The 20,338-nt window shown below is 31.4% G+C and overlaps 4 protein-coding genes across 4 annotated transcripts; 2 read left to right on the top strand and 2 right to left on the bottom strand.

The window, feature by feature from the left end:
• Window positions 1–2,558: 2,558 nt before the first annotated feature.
• On the bottom strand, window positions 2,559–3,713 carry LOC123892335 (F-box/kelch-repeat protein At3g23880-like). The gene has a single exon (XM_045942125.1). It carries the CDS (start codon window positions 3,711–3,713, stop codon window positions 2,559–2,561), a length of 1,155 nt encoding a protein of 384 aa, XP_045798081.1.
• Window positions 3,714–5,227: 1,514 nt separating this feature from the next.
• Window positions 5,228–6,514, bottom strand: LOC123892334 (probable glutathione S-transferase). Its single transcript, XM_045942124.1, has 2 exons — window positions 6,331–6,514; window positions 5,228–5,747 (listed from the first exon to the last, which is right to left on the bottom strand). The coding sequence occupies exons 1-2, from the start codon at window positions 6,512–6,514 to the stop codon at window positions 5,404–5,406; spliced, it is 528 nt and encodes a 175-aa protein (XP_045798080.1). The 3' UTR covers window positions 5,228–5,403.
• A 929-nt stretch (window positions 6,515–7,443) lies between these two features.
• Window positions 7,444–10,997, top strand: LOC123888053 (probable serine incorporator). Its single transcript, XM_045937004.1, has 6 exons — window positions 7,444–7,853; window positions 8,533–8,772; window positions 8,979–9,090; window positions 9,189–9,363; window positions 9,828–10,068; window positions 10,408–10,997. Exons 1-6 carry the CDS (start codon window positions 7,670–7,672, stop codon window positions 10,686–10,688), a joined length of 1,233 nt encoding a protein of 410 aa, XP_045792960.1. The 5' UTR covers window positions 7,444–7,669; the 3' UTR covers window positions 10,689–10,997.
• Window positions 10,998–15,741: 4,744 nt separating this feature from the next.
• On the top strand, window positions 15,742–16,488 carry LOC123888052. The gene has a single exon (XM_045937003.1). It carries the CDS (start codon window positions 15,742–15,744, stop codon window positions 16,486–16,488), a length of 747 nt encoding a protein of 248 aa, XP_045792959.1.
• Window positions 16,489–20,338: the final 3,850 nt, after the last annotated feature.

Below are 20,338 nucleotides of genomic sequence, written 5' to 3'. Positions count from 1 at the left end.
CAAATATTAATTATAATTATAAATGGTAAAAAAAACAAGTATCCTGTAACCTGACTAATACATTGTGTAATTTTGTATAGCAGATATTTTTTTTTTTAAATTAGGCTATAAATTATGGATGAAGTTCACCAGAGCTTAGATTGATTGATATCATCTTTTATTAAATAAGCATATGACAAATTTTGAAGAAAAAGACAGAGGGAAATAGTCATAAAACCCGGATTTCGTTATGAGAATTCTATGTTGTGCGAAACCAAACAAAAGACTGATTCTTCGGCAACTGTTGGCGACCAAAGATTTTAACGGGCGACAACTTTTGGTAGCAACTTTATGACCGCTTTCATCTACTCACGTCCTTCAGCCCTTCTTTCTTCATTTTTCCTCCCAGTCTTACCAAAGAATCTCTTTAGTGTGGCCAGGATTCATCATGTCTATTGATAGTCCCTGCACTATGATCAACTTGATACTTTCATTAGATAAATGATAATTTGTGCTTACATTATTAGAAGCAACGCCAATATATCAAACTTAGTCAAATAAGAGTCCAACTATACTAGGACATGGATAAGTGTTAGTGAACATGTTAACATCAGCAATACTTTGCAGAAAACTTATAAGACTAAACTTCATTAACTATTGTAAGATTATGAGTAATGACTTGTGGCTGAATATAACCAATTCTTCACCAAATGTGAGTAATTATAGAATGCCGGTAATTATAGTGTTGATGAAAGAGTTTCAAGTTTTAACCAAATGTCATAACTGATGACACTGAATGAATCCTATGTTCTCTTCCAATAATATAGATTCATCTAGGTGGATTTTATATACATTGATTATTGAAAGGAACAGATAAAATGTTAGATTTCATCAAGGAGATTTAGAATGATATCACCTGGGTTATGCTACTGAGCCTGTGACCCTTTGATGATGATTTGTTTCGACGGATCATCGTGTTTTCGCCTAATCCAGTCACTAGACCGGTTCCCACATAATCATGGCGCCGACACGGCGATTCTTCACAAATCTAACGGCGGCAATGACAATTTCTCCCCAGCCGCAAAAGACATGTGAACTGATTTTCTTCCTCGGAAACACTATGTATGAAGATGGTGGCGAGTATTCTCGTGATTTTGTGCAATATGAAGATGATGTCTATACTGTTGTTGATGATAGTTTCCTCAATTGGTCGTGATTATAGCCTTGAATAAGGAACATGAATATCCAGATTTGGAACACGAATCTAACCGGATTGAATGAATGGTCATGGAAGGAATGATGCATCCCTCCGTATCGAAAGTAGGTGTGGCCCAGGAATCGTTTTACCGGGCCCCACGGTGGGCGCCAAAATGTTCTGGTGAAGAACATAGGGGGTGTGTATTATTCAAGATTGATAATGGATACAAGTATGATCAGAGAAAAAAAATTGATTAACTTTACAAGAATGAAAGAATTGTCTCTTTACAAGAAGGAAAGTATGGTGGTTTCTCAGAATGAGAGAGTCTCCTATTCTCTTGATGAAGATCTTATTTATAGGCAAAACATCTCTCTCTTGTTGCTTGATAACCGCCTTGCTTGTGGAGGAATTCATGGGTAGTGGGCGGTTTCTTCTCCTTCTTCTCCAAGCTTCTTTTCCTTCTTCTCCAAGCTATGGTAGATCATGGAGGTGGTGGTAATCTTTACGTGTCATCATCATGGTGAGAAACATAAGATATTTTGGTGTGAACCTTATGGACTATAATTGATTGGGCTTTTTTGTATTGGGCCTTAACAAATCACACCCTGGTCCATGGCACGGTACAGACAGTTTTGAACTCTTCTCGATTTTGTCGTCCAAGTTAGAGGATTATTATACTAATTGAAAAATAAGTAATCAATATACAGAGTTGAACCCTTTCAAAATAACAGAAATATAACAATTGCAGTTTGATTTATTGACAGTTTTGAACTCTTCCCGATTTTCTCGTCCAAGTTAGAGGATTATTATACTAATTGAAAAATAAGTAATCAATATATAGCAAGATATTTATATATATGTTTGAATCATGGAATGACATTGCTGTCATCCAGAGATTAACTGATTAAAGATTACATATCTAACAAAAAACCAATAAACATGGAATTAAAGTTTTGGGTGGAGAAGTGACGTCTACTTCTCTTGTAATCATGGAACATTTGACCCAATGTTTCTCTCGAGCTCCCCCGAACTTCACAACAAAATGTTCAGTATACAACTAAGTTTGAGTTTGTGTCCACAAATGCCAAAAGAAAAATACTAATTAACATACACACAAAATTTCCAAAGTAAACTACATTAAACCGTAAATAAAATAGAATCAAATGTCTTATAAAAAAAAGATCAAATGTAAATGCAGAAATAGAGGAGTTTGCATTTTATAAAGAATAACAAAGAATCATCAATTGACATTGATCAAATAAGCAATCATTACATGACAATAGAGGAGTATGCAAATGTGTAAAGGTCAAAGAAAACAAATGCTTTAGTATTTGATACGGTAGTTCCAGCATTCACACTATTTAGCACATTCAGTAGCTGATCAAACAGTAGAAACCAAGCTTTCGACGTAGTTCATGGCAGTAAACCAATACATTTTGTGGGAAATTCTAATTTTCTTGACTCTCATATCTCTCTTACTATAGATAATTGCCGGGCAATTTATATATTCAGCAAATATCAGTGTATCTTCATCCTTAGAAAGGTACATTGGCCGCAATGGACAAATACTGAATCCCAACAAATATGAACGACGATGGTTGATTTTGCAGTAGTCAATTCTAAATAATTGAGTCCAAGATTCTTGAACTCCAAACTCCTTCATAAGCCATATAACATATTGGGTTGCTTTCCAATCGTGCAAAAAACAAAGGCAGTCCGTTAGCACCCCAAGAGTTGGCGGAAATGACATCGACACCTCATCCAAACCCGAAGGAAGCAAAATTTGTGTGTATGTCTCCGTTGATAGATTAAGTGAAAAAATCACAGATTGTTTAGCATTAACAATAATATGATTCGAGATCCAACCATGTTGATTAAATTGTTGCATGTATTTGGAAAGAGCCAACCAGTTAATAGTACCACTCAAATGTACACCATCATTAATTTCTTGATCTTTTATAGGGAAACTTTGAATATTTTTCCAATCACTACCACCGAAACTGAAAACTCTAACCTCAAGTTCTTTACACTTTTTTGCAAGGGCTACCACCTTGTAAGTTCCGGTTGAAATATCAAAACCAAAAGTGAACTTGAAAGGGCTTCCAGCGTAAGAGTCTTTAAAAGTCCCTACTTTTAAAGATATTGTTCCAGTGGCAGGGTTCCATAAAACGAACTGGTACTCCGTGTACTTCCACCTGTTTTCCTTGAAAAGCAAGCAAAGCAATCCGTTGTAGGAACCAATGACCTGAGAGTTGTTCATTGAACCGCGGAAATGGCAAGAATCCGTGCTTGATGGGTTCTGAAGTAAACGATGCATCGGGAAGGAAACGACGCCACTCGAAGGATTGGAGATTAATATAAGTTGTGGGTTTTGTAATGACTTCTTAAGGTGTTGTTCGATGAAGCATGGATCGGAGATGATAGTGTTCCATGACTTGCTCACAGATTTGAGTCGCATCATGGTTTTAACACTAAGCAGAAGTAGGATCTCGGTTATGAGATCGTATGTAATACATGACGGCGACGGTATATCCATCGGAACACAAACTAACTGAACACAGATCAGTTGTGCAACAAATATTAAAATTGAAGAAGGAATTTAGAACTTGCTACAAAAAACTATAGAACTTGCGGCCAGACCTTTCTAATGTGATGCTATTGTTATGCTATAAACACCTATTTACAAACACACAGTATATATATTGGGTGTGAATAGGTTAATCTTAGACGGGCTTTTCTACAAAAAGAATCAAGAGCTTATCAAAAAAAAAAAAAAATCAAGATTAAGTTGTTACTATTTATTATTTTTTTTAAAAAAAAGTGTTACTATTTGTCAAGTGTACTTATCTTTTTAAATACTTAACTAAGCATAAATTAACAATTAAATATCAAAAGTAAAATAATGAGGTTAATCTTAGATGGGCTTTTCTACAAAAAGAATCAAGATTAAGTTGTTTCTATTTATTTATTATTTTTTTTAAAAAAAGTGTTACTATTTGTCAAGTGTACTTATCTTTTTAAATACTTAACTAAGCATAAATTAACAACGAAATATCAAATTAAATACCAAAAGTATAATGAGGTTGCAGCTTGTAAAATAATTTGTGTCCACCTACAAAAAGAATCAAGAGCTTATCAAATAAAAAAAAAAATCAAGAGCTTATCAGAAAAAAAAAAAATCAAGATTAAGTTGTTACTATATATTATTTTTTTTTTAAAAAAGTGTTACTATTTGTCAAGTGTACTTATCTTTTTAAATACTTAACTAAGCATAAATTAACAATGAAATATCAAGAGCTTATCAAAAAAAAAAAAAATCAAGATTAAGTTGTTACTATTTATTATTTTTTTATTTTTAAAAAGTGTTACTATTTGTCAAGTGTACTTATCTTTTTAAATACTTAAGGCTTTAATGCGGTTTTGATCCCCCTATTTTGAAAAACCTGAACTTTTGATCCCCTATTTTAAAACTCAGCACTTTTGATCCCCCTATTTTAGTTTTTTGTTAGTTTTAGTCCCTCACCTCAATTTGGTCAAACTTTTGCTAATGTGTCATGCTCACTGATGACGTGACATTGTACATATGGACAACTTGCTATGATGATGTCAGAAAAATTGGTGACACACAATATTTGACCTATAGAGATGCATGTTTTGCAATGGGATTCCTTAAAGATGATCGTGTTTACATTACTGCAATCAAAGAAGCAAAAGATTGGGGCTCGGGACACTATCTAAGGAAATTGTTTGTCCACATGTACAATGTCACGTCATCAGTGAGCATAACACATAAGCAAAAGTTTGACCAAATTGAGGTGGGGGACTAAAACTAACAAAAAACTAAAATAGGGGATCAAAAGTGCTGAGTTTTAAAATAGGGGGATCAAAAATTCAGGTTTTTCAAAATAGAGGGATCAAAACTGCATTAAAGCCAAAACTTAACTAAGCATAAATTAACAACGAAATATCAAATTAAATATCAAAAGTAAAATAATTTGTGTCCACCTAAATTCAAAAGTTCAAGACATAAAATAAAATGACTATTTTGCATATCAAGACATAAAAATTCAGGAATTATTCTTTCAACCATATTATTGTGTTACAAAATGGAATGGGGGAATCATATAGTATATTCCATTTGAAACGAAATTAAAACACTCAAAAACTCAACAAAAACAAGTACTTAAACAAATTTCATTACAAGTTCAAACAAAGTCTCACTCACTCTATTTTGATGGAGCAGCAAGGCTTGCAGCGCGGGCTTTAAAATACGCAAATTGTTGTTCTTTTGAAGGCATAGTTTCTTTGACGACTGGATGGTTGTAAAAATCTTGACTCCATTTGTGTAGCTTGGGAAATTTATCACTTGTAAATAACTGCTTCTCTGCCACTTCTTGAAATAAAGGGATGAAAAGAGCAGCAATATCCACAAAGCCAATCTTGTCTCCTCCAAAAAACTTATCCTTCAACTCATTCTCAAGAAACTGTAAAGCCTCGTATAATTCTTCAATAGCCTTCTCGCGTTCTTTCTCATCAGGAATAAAAATAGTTTTCGCCCAGGAACCACACACTGATTTCACAGGTTAAAATATATGTATTAGAAAATAAATTAGGACTGACAAATTTTACAACTATCACATAAGTACCAAACAAAAGTTCAGTGCTAATCAACAATGAATTTAACTATTGATTGCTACAGAATGTTTAGCTAATTTTTTACTAAACCATACCCAATTATGGTACATTTTCTATATATATTTTTTACCCTTGGAACCTCATAGCATAAACAAAATGAAATCCACTCGTGCCAACGATCTTGTCTTGTTTTATGAAGATTTGTGTTCTGAGTTTCAGGATTGGGAAAAATCTTAAATCGAATTATTCTTTTGAAAACCATGATGCCAAAATGAAATACATACATATACATGATAACAATAACAGTATAGTTTAAACTTTAAAGTAGTTCATAACTGACTCTGATCAGTCACTAATAATAATAATATGTTTCTAAATAAAGCTCATAAATTAATGAATCAAATTTCACCAAAAGTTTTAATGGTTGACAATTTACGAAGTCTATATGTTAAGTTGGTTTCTCAAACTCATAGTTCTAAATTGTGGTACCCAACTACAAGGCCAAGAAGGGGAACTACCTATCGCAAGATACCTCAAGCGAGGGGTACAACATGAGGGTTCTATCCCACTTCTGTTAATGGTGGTGATTGCAATTCGGGTCAGAATTGCATAGGTAAGATTCTGATGAATATAAATCCAAGGTGATTGCCAAGACCACGCGGTGATGTTGATGATTTCAAGTTTTATCGTCTTTGTTTTCATTGGACTGAGAAATATGTCTTTTAATCCATTATCTGTGTGCTATTTTGCTCTTTTTATTAATTGCTTCCCACAATCCAGATTTATCAAGACCTGCTTCGGCCTGTTATTGCACAATAGGTTGAACTTTATTACTAAACATCATTTGTTCATTGTCTGTGCTTATCCTTTCTTTATTCTTTCGAGCCGGAGTTACGGTTCTAACACTTAGCGTTCTAACACTTAGCATACAAAGATCGACACAAATGATGTATTGGGGACACATCAATCTTGCTTTGATGGTTAAAGAAACATATTACCTATAAGCATAAATAACCTATTTGGCAGGGGAGTGCCAAATCTCTTACCACAATGCTCTTTTGGCATTGGAAGAAGTGACAGCTTGGTTAGGTGCATTCTTTAGTGTATACAATGTGTAATGTCAAGTTGGATTTTATTAATATTTTAAAATTTGCAAGTTAGTCCATATTGTTTAAAATTTAAAATTGACCCCTAAAGTTCCAAAAATGGAAAATTAGCACCTATTTTTTTTTTTAAATTATAAATTGGTCCCTAAAATATATTTAGAAAATTGTAAATTGATTTCAGTTTTTAAAATTTCAGATTTGACCCATTTTTTTTTCTAAATTATTGTAATAGCCAAAAATAATTATAAAAAGGACAAAAATATTTAACAACAAAGAAAAGTAGCTCTGAAGAAATTAACATTTTAATAATTTTTTCATGTTTAAATATGAATTTTAAATTTTATTTCTTTATTTATTTTCAATCATAAGTATATCTTATATCGTAAAATAAAATCATAAATTTAAAATTTTTAAAAATCATACTACAATTACGAATAAATGAACAAAAGGGCTTTTGTCAAAAAATATAAAAATAAAATAAAGATGTAGTTTCGCTGAAATTATCCTTAGTGGAACTAGTAGTACTGTATAAAAGGATCGCATGACACGAATGGCGCGTACTTAAAGGGAAGAAAGAGTCAAAGACACGTCAGAAATCCAAAACTCTTAAAACAAAAAATATTCTTCTCTTCTCTTTTCACTTCGTCGTCTTCATCTGCGACCTAACAAAAAAAAATCCCCAATTTTACTCTTCCAATTCCCAATTCAAAACCCTAATTCAATCCCCTAAAATCAACAACAACATCAATCGATGTGGGCTGCTTCATGCTTAGCGTCATGCTGCGCAGCTTGCGCATGCGACGCTTGCAGGACCGTCGTTTCAGGGATCAGCCGTCGTTCAGCCAGGATCGCTTATTGTGGTCTCTTTGCTCTTTCTCTTGTTGTTGCTTGGATCCTTCGTGAAGTCGCTGCTCCTCTCATGGAATCTATTCCTTGTAATTATTTATTCCCTCCTTCAAACCCTAATTCAATTTTTTCTTCTTTCTAATTTTGCGGTTTGAAATTTAATTCGAAAATTGTTAATCTTTTTGTTTAATTTTTTAATTGTTTGATCATTGAGTCGAATTTATTATTAATTTTGTATTGTTTTTGGTAATAATTGTTTTGTACTAGAATTCATATATGAAAAACAACTAAATTTGTTGATAACTTTGTAGGTGCTCTCAAAAAGATTGATTCTGTCAAATTTTTACTCATGTTAGTCTTTCTGAGAGTATGCTAGACTAAATTGATAATAAATGGGTAAATTTAGGGATCAAATTGAAATTAAGTTGTTAAAATACAGGGACTTTATTGATAGTACACCGGTTAAATATAGGGACCAACTTGAAATTCTCATAATATCTTGGACCTATTTGATTGCACCCTACAGATTGATTTAGTGGTTTACTCTATGGAAAATACATGTAAATAGTTTTCTTTTTTATCCCTGAGTTCATTTTTTATTGCAAGTTAAATACTAGTATGTTTTATATGGATTACAAGTTTATGTAGTGAATTTAATTCTTAGATGTTATGTAGTGAATTTAATTCTTAAATGAGGATGTAATAAGTTAATAATGTTCTTATTATGGACTTGAGGATGGAGCTAATGTATTTTGTAAAATGTTGCAGGGATTAATCACTTCAAACAAACTCCGAGCCGGGAGTGGTTTGAGACAGATGCAGTTCTTCGTGTTAGCTTTGGAAACTTTCTATTTTTTACTATTCTGGCTACTATGATGGTTGGCGTCAAAACACAGAAGGATCCTCGTGATGGTTTGCATCATGGGGGTTGGATGATGAAAGTTATCTGTTGGTGTCTTATGATAATCTTTACATTTTTCCTTCCAAACGAGATCATCAACTTTTATGGTGAGAGTTTTTTTTTTTTTTTTTTATGTTATTTTAGTTTGCATATTGAAATGCATTTGTTTTAGTTAACTGCTATGCATGTTGAGCTTGCTGTTGTTGACAAAAAATCAAATTTGATTCGAAGAGAAATACTGTAGACATGTGTTTTCATATGGCATCTGACATGTAAATTTGTTTATGACTGATGAATTTTGTTTTACTTGCAGAGACAATATCAAAGTTTGGCTCCGGCATGTTTCTTCTTGTTCAAGTTGTGCTCTTATTGGATTTTGTTCATAGATGGAATGACACATGGGTTGGATATGATGAACAATTCTGGTCAGTTTTTGGCTTTGCTATATTATTTTACTTCTGTAGCATAGTTTCCTTTCTTTGATATATATTAATCAGTATTGAATTGTTTTTTATTGTTACAGGTATATTGCTTTATTTGTTGTTTCACTTGTTTGTTACGTGGCCACACTTGTTTTCTCGGGAGTTCTCTTTCACTTCTTCACACCATCTGGACAGGACTGTGGAATCAATGTCTTCTTTATTTCTATGACCCTGATGCTCGCATTTGTTTTTGCCATAGTAGCTTTACATCCTGCAGTAAGTTCATTTATTTAATTACACTGTATCTAACTACTATATTTTGGTTTCCTTGTTTTTCATATGTTGAATTTCACCAATGTTGTATCATATGAAATGGAATTGTTATTGCTTGGAAGATGTAAATGATGCATTTTCCATTTGTTTTAACTTATGCACTTGATGAAAATATGGTTGTATTGATGTTCATATATAACCTGTTAGATATTAAATATAGTTTCTTATCTGTTTTGTTTTGGTTTTATGCTTCTTTCTTACATAATTTGAAAATATGAATGTATTACATTCCAAAATATATTATATTATTGTTTTCTTCTTACAAAATATATAGAAGTTTATATATTTTGCTAACCTTGGCGTGAAGTATTAATTGCTGGATCTTATTTTGTTTGGTTAGGAATTGGTTCTATTTTGTACAGTATATGTAGACATTGATGACCCATTGAATCCATTCTCGTTTACAGGTAAATGGAAGCATTTTGCCTGCTTCAGCAATATCATTATACTGCACTTATCTCTGCTATAGTGCAATGGCTAGTGAACCCAGAGATTATGAGTGCAATGGTCTTCACAAACACTCAAAAGCTGTTTCCACTGGCTCTCTTACTTTGGGATTAGTCACAACAGTTTTATCAGTTGTGTATTCTGCCGTGCGTGCTGGATCTTCCGCCGCAGTGCTTTCCCCACCAAGCTCACCTCGTGCTGGTAAATAATCAAAACCTAATATATTTTTTTTTATCATGATATGCTAAATTCATATTTCTAGCTATCCAATATCTGAACTTGAAATCTAAGAATGCTTTTGTTGGTCATAAAGAGCTGAGATAAATAATCAAACCCAATTTTTTTATGTCGCGATATGCTAAATCAAATGTCTAGCTATCCAATATCTGAACTTGAAATCTAAGAATGCTTTTGTTGGCCATAAAGAGCTGAGTGTGATTTTGTATTTTAGTGGTATGAAGGATAATGGTTGGTCATTATTATTAGTTGATCACATGCTAGTATAATACTGACAGTCTGCCATTTCTGGTTATGCTGCAGGGAAGCCTTTGCTTCCATTGGATACTAAGGAGGAAGAAAGTAATGAGAAAGCGAAGCCAGTTACATATTCATATGCCTTCTTCCACTTGATTTTCTCTCTTGCTAGCATGTATTCTGCAATGCTTCTGACAGGTTGGTCTACCTCTGTTGGAGAGAGTGGTAAGTTGGTTGATGTGGGGTGGCCTTCAGTTTGGGTTCGGATTATCACTTGCTGGGCAACTGCTCTACTATACTTATGGTCTCTCGTAGCTCCTGTCATGTTCCCAGAGCGGGAGTTCTGAGTGGTTTTCTACTCAATTTCTCATGCATGGCTCTGAGAAAGGTTGTGTGTAACCTTGACTAATATGTATTTGTTTGCAGTTGTGCAGCGTTTATCATAATATGCATCTATATCCACAAACATGGTAAAAAGTATGATATGAATGGCAATTCCAATTGTCATGTTTTCAATTGTATAGTGAAACTGAAATTTGTACCCTGAATAAATATAATGCCCATATAGTTTATGTTTGCATCCTCCATCACACAATTACATGCACCAAGCAAACAAAAGCTTATATCAGAATGTTTTAAAGAGTTTATTAGAAAAATTTTCATTTTGTAATGTGGCCATGGAGTATATGATGTATAGATGGTTTATAGTGTGAAGAAGCAAAGGGGTTGGATGTGAAACATGTTAGGTTATTGATTTAATCTTGTGGGATAATAAATTCTTAGATGTCTAACAATTGTTGTTGTAATGATCTCAAATAAGATTGTCTCAAATGCGAATAACAATGAATTAAAAAATACCAACATTCAATAGAAAGTAGTTTATCTTGAGAATTTTGAGGTTAAGATTGTTAAGTAATAAAGGTGGCATTTTCTTGGACTTGCCACTATTATTATTATTATTATTATTATTATTATTATTATTATTATTATTATTATTATTTCTTGTTTTGGTTAAAAAAAAGTAATAATACTGGTTGCATTTATTTATTTATTTTTCTTTGGATACATAGATGAAATGACATTATTGGAAACTCACATACACAAAGTGGAGGGTCGGGGTTCAAATCGCTGTCATGACGTTCAACACTAGCAATTTTGACATTTTTGTTGGTAGAGCTAGAATTTGTTTATGGTTGCATTTATTTTAAATAAATAAATAATTTCCTAAATAATTATTTATATATATATGAAGAATATAAATTTATTAAAAGAAGCATTATAATTTATTTTTTTTTGTTTATAACCCTCTGGTTCCTAGGGAAAAGGGGCCCAAGTAGTTCAGAGTTCGGTCACGAGGTAAGTAAAGTCTGGCCAAGGAACTCTTCCACCCAAGAATCGAACGGAGATTCTCTTGAAATTCGTCCTTTTTGGTGAAGCTGATTAACCACTTGAGCTTAATGACTAGATTCATTATAATTTTACATATAAAAGATGTTTTTTAATACCGGCAATGACATGATGGTAAGTTCCTTAAAGTAGGTGGTTAAAAACTTCTTTGTGGCTATTGTAAACTTAAAAACACGGGGATATATGTGAAGGAAGAAGACCAGTACAGTGTTTTTATTCTACGCCAATTACAAGGGAAGTATCAGGCATGATACGCACACGCTAAAAAAATTAATGGTTAATTAAGGCAGTCAGATTAAATAAATTAGACGGCTTTGATTTGGAGCCTCATCTAATTTTAATACTTTTAATAAGGTTTTTTTTAAGGATACTTCTAATAATGTATTATAAAACATTCAGGATTCACATTTTATTTTATTTTATTTTTTATAAAATTCACATTTGACCTCTCTAAGATTAGATAAGATTTAAAAATTAGATTTTTTTCACATTGATTCATGATCTACTTTTTGGGAATAACTGAAAAGATTAGATTTTTTCTTTATGAAAAATCAAATCTTTTAGAAGAAGATTTGATAATAAAAAACGAGACTTGTTGCCCAAGATAAAATAGATTTCCAAACCCCTCTCTCTATATATATTAAACACACCTTACTCAATTATTCAATTATTTCTCTCATATTCATAAACCTTCTTCTCCTTCAAAATAGTGAAGTGATATCAACATCTATATTTTTCTTTCACTCTTGAATTAATTGAGCCAATTAACATCATCTAGCTGAAACAATATGGTTCCATCGATTTGCCTTAATAATGGATGTGGCTTGTATGATGCTGCTGGTATCAAAAATATTTGTGGAAAGTGTTTCATGGAAAGCATCAAACAAAACACCACTAAATCACAAATTAATGAAGTTCATCATGTTTCGGAGAGCCTCAATGTGTGTGCTGCTATTGCTTCTATAACTCTCAAAGACTCTACAAGCATCAACAAAGGTTTGGACTAAAAGGGTTTCAATGTTACTATGGGAATGTACCCTAGCCTGTAGGATGTATTTCTATTCTTAATGATAAATATTTCTCAGTTATCAAAGTTTATCTTGTTTTTCTATCTTTTTTTGTTTTGTTTTTGAAACACGTGGACTGGAGTACTATCTTAATGCTTCAATTATGTTGAATTATTTTGGGTATTGATATTTTTCTTTTAGGTCACATGTTAAATTAGTTTTTTGCTTTTTAAATAATGACTTCCAAAACTATTTAATGGATGAAATAAAACAGGGTTTTAACACCGTTGCATGCGTACCCAAACCCGTAATCGAACTCATGACCATGATTAAGTTAGAAGAAACACAATCCATGTCATTTAAATTTACTCGATCTGTTTCATCTTTGGCGATCTCGTTGTCTCGCCTTTTCTTCACCTTCAAGCTGCCTTGATAAGACTTGTGGGCTACTCTGCTTGATCGCTATTTACCATGTCCGCCGTTTTCCGGAGGATATTTGATTGATAAGTATAATGTTGAAATCACCGCCCCCAAATCATTGAATCACCGCCCTTTGTATGTATTGATATTTTTTATTCAGGTCACAAGTTTTTATTTTGGTGAAGTAATCCATGTCTAGAAATTCACCTTTTAAAGTGAATTTAGGTTACAAGTTAAACTAGTTGTTTGCTTTTTAAAATATTACTCTCTCCGTTTTCTTAAAAGTGTTCAGTTAGAATGATAACACAAAATTAAGAAAGTGAATTTTTGCACCTTGTCTTCCTATTATACCATCATATTAATTCGCCAATAAATTCTTATTATTTACACCTAGTACTCATCTTATTTAAATCTTCAATGAACCATTATTATAAATAACAAATTCTGTTTAAATCTGAATATAACAAGGAAGCAAAAAACTTTCCTGTCGTAAAAAAAAAAAAACAAACTTTCTTTCTTTTTTTTTTAAAAAAAAAAAAATTAGTTTTTCAAATATATATGTATAAAAAAATATATTGAAAAAGATAACAATAATTGACAAATGGTATAATTGACAAATCTTATCCTTAAAACACAAACTGAACGGTTCATAAAAAAATGCCAAATATGATAAAACTGGACACTTAAAAAAAAAACGGAGAATGTAACTTCCAAAACCAATTAATTGATGAAATAAAATAGGGTTTTTATTTTATTTTACACCCCTGCTTGATTATCCAAAGATTAAATATTTTGATATTAAATGGTTACTTTTTTTTAAAGCCAAATTGAATGAATTTTAAACTGTTATCAAATAGCAATCATTACTACACTTCACTTTAATTAAAATATTGGATGACGGTGTAAATTTAAATTACACCAATAGTTGGCATTTTCGGGTGGAGGTTGTTGCTTGAAAAATTACCAACTAGGGAGGCTTTATTTCGCAAAGGAGTACTCACTAATCATCATGACAGGTGCTGCGTTTTATGTTTCAAAGAGGAAGAGGATACTCATCATGTTTTTCTTAATTGTTGCATATCAATTCAAATTTGGCAACATATTTTCAAGTGGATGAATACTAGCTCTATACCATTATTACAGGTTCAGCAACATTTTTTAAAGTTTGGTGAAATAGCAAAAGGCCATAAAAGCAAGCACTTTCGTCATATTATTTGGTTGGCAACAACGTGGTGTATTTGGCGTATGCGAAATAACATATTGTTTAGAGGGGAATGTGTTAATGTACGATCTTTAGTGGAAAAAATTATTTACATAGCGTGGTTTTGGTTTGTAGGTCGACTAAGTAGCAAGGCTAATCTAGCTTTTTCAGATTGGTGTAGTAATCCGTTAGCCTGTTTCCAATGTATCTAATGTGTTTGTTCTTGAATTGTAAGGGTTGAGTACCCCTTGTACTCCTTATAATTCAATATTTGCTTATCAAAAAAAAAAAAAAAATTACACCAATAGTATATCCAAATAATTAGGATTTTTTTATGCTAGCTGGAAATTAGAAAACAGAACATTAATCATAACAATTTTTTTTTTTAAAGTGAAAAAAAAAATCCAGCACTAATAAACCTATAGAAGTTTTTTTTTTTTTTTTTTACAAACCTACAGAGGTCTTTGCTAATAAATCTTTTTTTCATAAGACGGTAATAAATTAGTCTTTCTAGAATTTATTGATAAAATAGATTTTTTTTAAAAAATTTTGAATAGGTTTAAACCAATTATCTCTGCACACAACTACAAAAATTTATCCCTCAAACTTTGTAGTATTCAAATGAGTGGAAAATTCTCCAAAGAGATTTAACACTGCTTCATGTCCAAATCCATAATTGAACTCATGACCTATCGAATTTTCTCCATATACATAATATCAAGACCCTTAGTTAAACCAATTTCTTAGTTGTACTTGTACATCCAATACTCTTTATACTTCGGTCTTATAACCTTTTTTAGATATACTCTAATTGATCTCCTAAAAAAAATACTAATTCGATTAATTATTTTCTATATTTAAAAAAAAAACCAATAGTTATCTTTTTCATGAAGATTAGATTGAAAAGATAATTTTTCTTTTTACTGAAATAGATTTAAAATTAATCAAAGTGCGATTATAAAAAAGAGTTTGTTATGAATATTATTTTTTTTGGTACAAATTTGTTATGAATATTTTATCTTAACTATTTGATACATAAAAAAAAACTTTTCAAAACAAATTCTTTATCGAATTAATAGATGATAATGATGATAACAATGATTTAGTATCCATGCTTATCAAAAAAAAAAATTAGTAACCATCAACATTTAAATGTTATCTAATTAATTTTGTCAAAAAAAAAAAATACTATCTAATTAATAGCTAGACCGTTAAGAATTCGATCTTTTTTTTATCTATATATATATATATATATAAGACTCTCACTCTCATAAAACCCATCTTTAACTAGATAGATATAGATACTATTGCTTCTAATTAGAAACCTAACTAGTTATTGCTATTCCATTCTAGCATTACCAAACAATGAGTTCTTCATTAACTACTTGTAATGAACATCATAAGCGTCTTATAATAAAGATTTCTTATCGTCAAAAACATGTTGACGATTCTGTGGATGATGATCATTCTCAAAAGAGGAGAAAGATGGAATATGGAAAACCAATTATTTCAACTTATTGGTTGGATTCAACAATAAGTTTGTCTCAACATAAGAAGAACAATGTTGTTGCACATACCGACCAAAACAAGAAGGAACCTACCACAACAACCGTTTCGACCAAAACAAAGGATTATGTTGGTGATTTTGGCTGCAAGATGATGAACAAGAATTTGGGCCCTAAAACAACTTGTGTACTCAAAGATCACCCAAGGTATGGTGATGGTGAAGAAGAAGTTATCATCAAGAAGGTGAAGAAACCAATGGAACGATACAAGAAGATGCAATGTTGGGTGATTTTGAAGAGGATGCTAGAAGGAAGAGATGGTTGGGCTCTAAAATATCCTCTTGATCACAAGTATTCGGAGGGTTTATCGAAGACAAATCGTTTAGTGAACAAGTCAAAGTTGAAGGCAATTGGTTTGAAAGATATTGAAACCAAGTTGAAATTATATTCAACACCTGAAGAATTTGCTGATGATATGAGGTTTGTTTTCTCTCAAGGATTGCTTTACCATCCAAGGCATATTGTTCACAGAATTGCAATGAAATTTAGTGAAACTTTTGAGAATAAATGGAAAAGTTTGAATGAAGAATGGAAGAAAGGAAAGTGAAAAGGATTCATAAGAGGAAGAGGGGATAAGCTGTTTATGATAATGAGAGGAAAGGTCTCAACTTCCAACCGTAGGCCTAGGGTTATATTTTGTCATGCAAAATGTTCATATATTTTATAAATTGTATCCAAATTCCATTGAATTATTATGACCACTTCATTAAATGTGTAGTTTATTTAGTTTTTATTATGAAACACAAATTTACTAGCTAGCATTATTACTTTTTCCCCAAGCATTTGAATGTTATATCTAATTAATTAAACACTTGTTTAACATTCTTATCTCTTTAAAAATATAAAAAATTATTTGGAACAAAACATCATGAATTAATTAGTTAGTTGGTAATGTCAAGCTATCTCTTTGAAAGGTTAATTAAATCTTACTGACTTTGAGTTTTGGTGAGTTTGATGGGTTATAGAGAAATGGGTGTTGGGATTTACAAGAGGGAGGGACATTAGACTATATGAGAATTATGGTTATTATGCTCTTTGCATCCAATATGTTTTCAAAGGAAAGCTTTTAGTCGCTAACAAAAAGGAAAGCTTTCATATTTGAACCCCCTTAATTATTTGGTCTTCGGTTCTTTTCAGATCGGTACGTACGGAAATACATTTTTTAAGAAAAGTTAACTCTTTAAATATATCTCATTTATCTCGAGTGAATTAGTCTATGCAGTTGCACTCAGAGCATACCTTCAAGAAAAACTTTTATTAAAAAAAATTAAATAAAAGTTAAAGTATATGTATTTTATATTGCTTTACCTTCAATTTACCAAAAACCGAACCGCAACAAAACAACTGGTAACGGATAAAGGAATGACAAGGGAAGAAGTAGAAGGAGAAGACCACTCACATAGTAGAGTCATCAACACCCAATACGAGCATCCCACCAACCCCTATCGACTCTAGCACAAGACAGGTTGCACCTATCACTCATTGAAGGAGTAGGGGATACCTGCATTTTTGGCCAAGAACCACTTTCAGGATGAAAGTTTCACATTCTCGGCCTACATGTCGACATAAATAGTTCCCCTAGCAAATATTATATCATTCCGACAGTTTCAAAAGGACCACACAACAAAATGCTAAAGTAACATCTAACCTAACCTAAACTTCCTGTATATTCACGCTTAGACCTAGAACTCCTCGAACAGACTTGTAATACTATTGGGTGAAACGGGGGTTTCCTCCATTTGTTATCCCTCCATTTATTGTCCATTTATAGAGATAGACAAATTAAAGATTAGTGGGCCGATTAAAGTGGATCCCACTAATCTTCACTTGTGTATATCTCTCTCTAAATAGACAATAAATGAAGGAATAACAAATAGAGGAAACTCAAACTCGAGTGAAACAAACTGAAAACATAACCACCTGACGAGCTTCTACAAAATAGGAAAGATGGAGTCACAATCAGTGAAAAAAATGAAATAAATTACACAAGTTCCAAGAATTTTTTATTTTATCATTTATAACACTAGTTAGCATTTTCTTATATTTTATCTTACTTTTAATAAGTCTTTTTTGAAGGATACTTTCACTAACGTACTATAAAAAATTCATTCAGGATTCACGTTTTTTTTTTTGTTGATAAAATTCACATTTGACCTTTCTAAGAATAGATAAGATTTAAAAATTAGATTTTTTTTGTCAAAAAAAAAAAAGATTAGATATTTAAAAATTATATATTTTTATTCACATTGATTCATGATTTACTTTACCGAAAAGATTAGATTTTTACTTTATGAAAAATCAAATCTTGTATAAGAAGATTTGATAATAAAAAACGAGACTTGATGCCCAAGATAAAATAGATTTCCAATCCTCTCTATACATATATTAAACACACCTTATTCAATTATTTCTCTCATATTAATTCATAAACCTTCTTGTTCTTTATCACCGTCTATTTTTCACTCTTGAATTAATTGAGCCAACATCATCTAGTTGAAACAATATGGTTCCACAGATTTGCCCTAATAATGGATGTGGCTTTTATGATGCTGCTGGTATCAAAAATATTTGTGGAAAGTGTTTCATGGAAAGCATCAAACAAAACACCACTAAATCACAAATTAATGAAGTTCATCATGTTTCGGAGAGCCTCAATGTATGTGCTGATATTGCTACTATCACTCTCAAAGACTCTACAAGCATATCAAGAAAGGTTTGGAATAAAAGGGTTTGAATTTAATTCTATGGGAATGTATTTTGTGGCAAAAAACACACTCATGTTTGTAATGTGGATTTGAAAAGTATTGGTTACCAATTTTCATGAATTAGAATGTAGAGTAAATTTAGCTTATAGGATGTATCATAGCTAGATATGGATTATCAATGTTTTCTATTTTTAATGATCAATATTGCACTGTTATTAAAATTTATCTTGTTTTTCTAAAATTTACTATTAATGCTTCAATTATGTTGAATTATTTTATTTACTGATATTTTCTTTTAGGTCACAAGTGTTTCTTTTAGACACCTTAGGTACCGTTTGGCCCAGCTTATTTCAGACTTTTTACTTAATATAAGGAGAAGTCGGGCCAAACAATATTTTTTAAAAGTACTTAATTAAAAAAGTAGCTTAATTTATGTGTGTAAAATTAACAAATAATGAGCTTTCAACAAAGTTGATATATGGAGCTTTTTTTCCCTAAAGCAGCTTCTCGGCTATGTTCTCTCTTCGAATCCCACTCACGCTGTTTAAATTATTTTATTTTATTTTATTTCTTCTAACTGTTTGGCACACAAACAATCATCCATGTACTCACCAATTTACAAAATTCTACCCCAACCAATGAAAGTCTCACACGTCCTACTACTATCTCTCAAATGTTGACCAACTTTCTACCCCAACCAACCAAAGGCTCACACGTCACACTAATACCTCAAATGTAGACCAAAACAGTTTGACCAAATTTCTACCCCAACCAACCAAAGGCTCTTTCACAAAGGTGTCTATCCTATAAGATAATTTGTATTTTGCACAATTTTTTTTTCCGGCAGTTTTATGTGGTTCGGACGATTGGCATCAAGTGGTTCCAGCTCCCTCCCGATCGCAATTGCGGGATCAAACCGCGGTCCTTTCTACTAAGTTCAATGCCAATCACCACTGAACTAACTAACGATTGGTAGTACCAATTCTTTTGTACATTCATATTTTGAAAATTCGTAGTATATATTGATACTAGTTTAAATTTTATATTTCGAAATATTTCAAATTCTATATTAACACAAAAAAATAATTTATTTTTCTTATTTACATTTCTTTTTATGTTTTTTAAATATTAAAAACAAATACAATTTCATTAAAAAAATTACATAAAAAGAATAATACAAAAAAAATATATTATAATTTTTTATTTTGTATACAAAATTAATTTCTTCAGTTGACATACTTCTTAAAAATATTTCACTTAATACACCAAAAAATAATCTCACGTGTGTTAAATATTTTAGAAGATATTTTAAATAAAATAATATTTTTTTTAGAAATATTTTATCAAATTCAAAAATTGTTTTCAAAGTAGCTTTTATATTAAAAAAAATTAAAAATCCAAACAACTTTTACTTTAGCTTTAAAGTTATACTTTTTAACTTTAAGCTAAAAGTAACTTATAGGTTGAAAAAAAGCCCGGCCAAACAGAACCTAATATGACTAAAAATTCACCTCTTGAAGTGAATTTAGGTTACAAGTTAAACTGGTTGTTTGCTTTTTTAAATAATGATGACTTCTAAAACCATAATTTTTTAGGTTACAAGTTACAAACCTATCGAAGTCTTTGCTCATAATTTTTTTTCTAATAAATTAGTCTTTCTAGAATTTTTTTGGTTACATGAGTCAAAAAATA

This window comes from Trifolium pratense, linkage group LG6, assembly GCF_020283565.1.
Source record: "Trifolium pratense cultivar HEN17-A07 linkage group LG6, ARS_RC_1.1, whole genome shotgun sequence".
NCBI classification, from domain to species: domain Eukaryota; kingdom Viridiplantae; phylum Streptophyta; class Magnoliopsida; order Fabales; family Fabaceae; genus Trifolium; species Trifolium pratense.
The sequence above is the reverse complement of the archived record's forward strand: the minus strand, read 5'-3'. Positions and strand labels throughout refer to the sequence as shown.

Bases quoted from the DNA above. Each gene is read 5' to 3' on its own strand.
- LOC123892335 (XM_045942125.1), bottom strand. From the start codon at position 3,713: ATGGATATACCGTCGCCGTCATGTATTACATACGATCTCATAACCGAG.
- LOC123888053 (XM_045937004.1), top strand. From the start codon at position 7,670: ATGTGGGCTGCTTCATGCTTAGCGTCATGCTGCGCAGCTTGCGCATGC. The intron at 8,773-8,978 runs GTGAGAGTTTTT...TTTTACTTGCAG, and splicing joins CGAGATCATCAACTTTTATG to AGACAATATCAAAGTTTGGC. The intron at 10,069-10,407 runs GTAAATAATCAA...GTTATGCTGCAG, and splicing joins ACCAAGCTCACCTCGTGCTG to GGAAGCCTTTGCTTCCATTG.
- LOC123892334 (XM_045942124.1), bottom strand. From the start codon at position 6,514: ATGAAAACAAAGACGATAAAACTTGAAATCATCAACATCACCGCGTGG. The intron at 5,748-6,330 runs GTAGTTCCCCTT...CTGTGAAATCAG, and splicing joins CTTGAGGTATCTTGCGATAG to TGTGTGGTTCCTGGGCGAAA.
- LOC123888052 (XM_045937003.1), top strand. From the start codon at position 15,742: ATGAGTTCTTCATTAACTACTTGTAATGAACATCATAAGCGTCTTATA.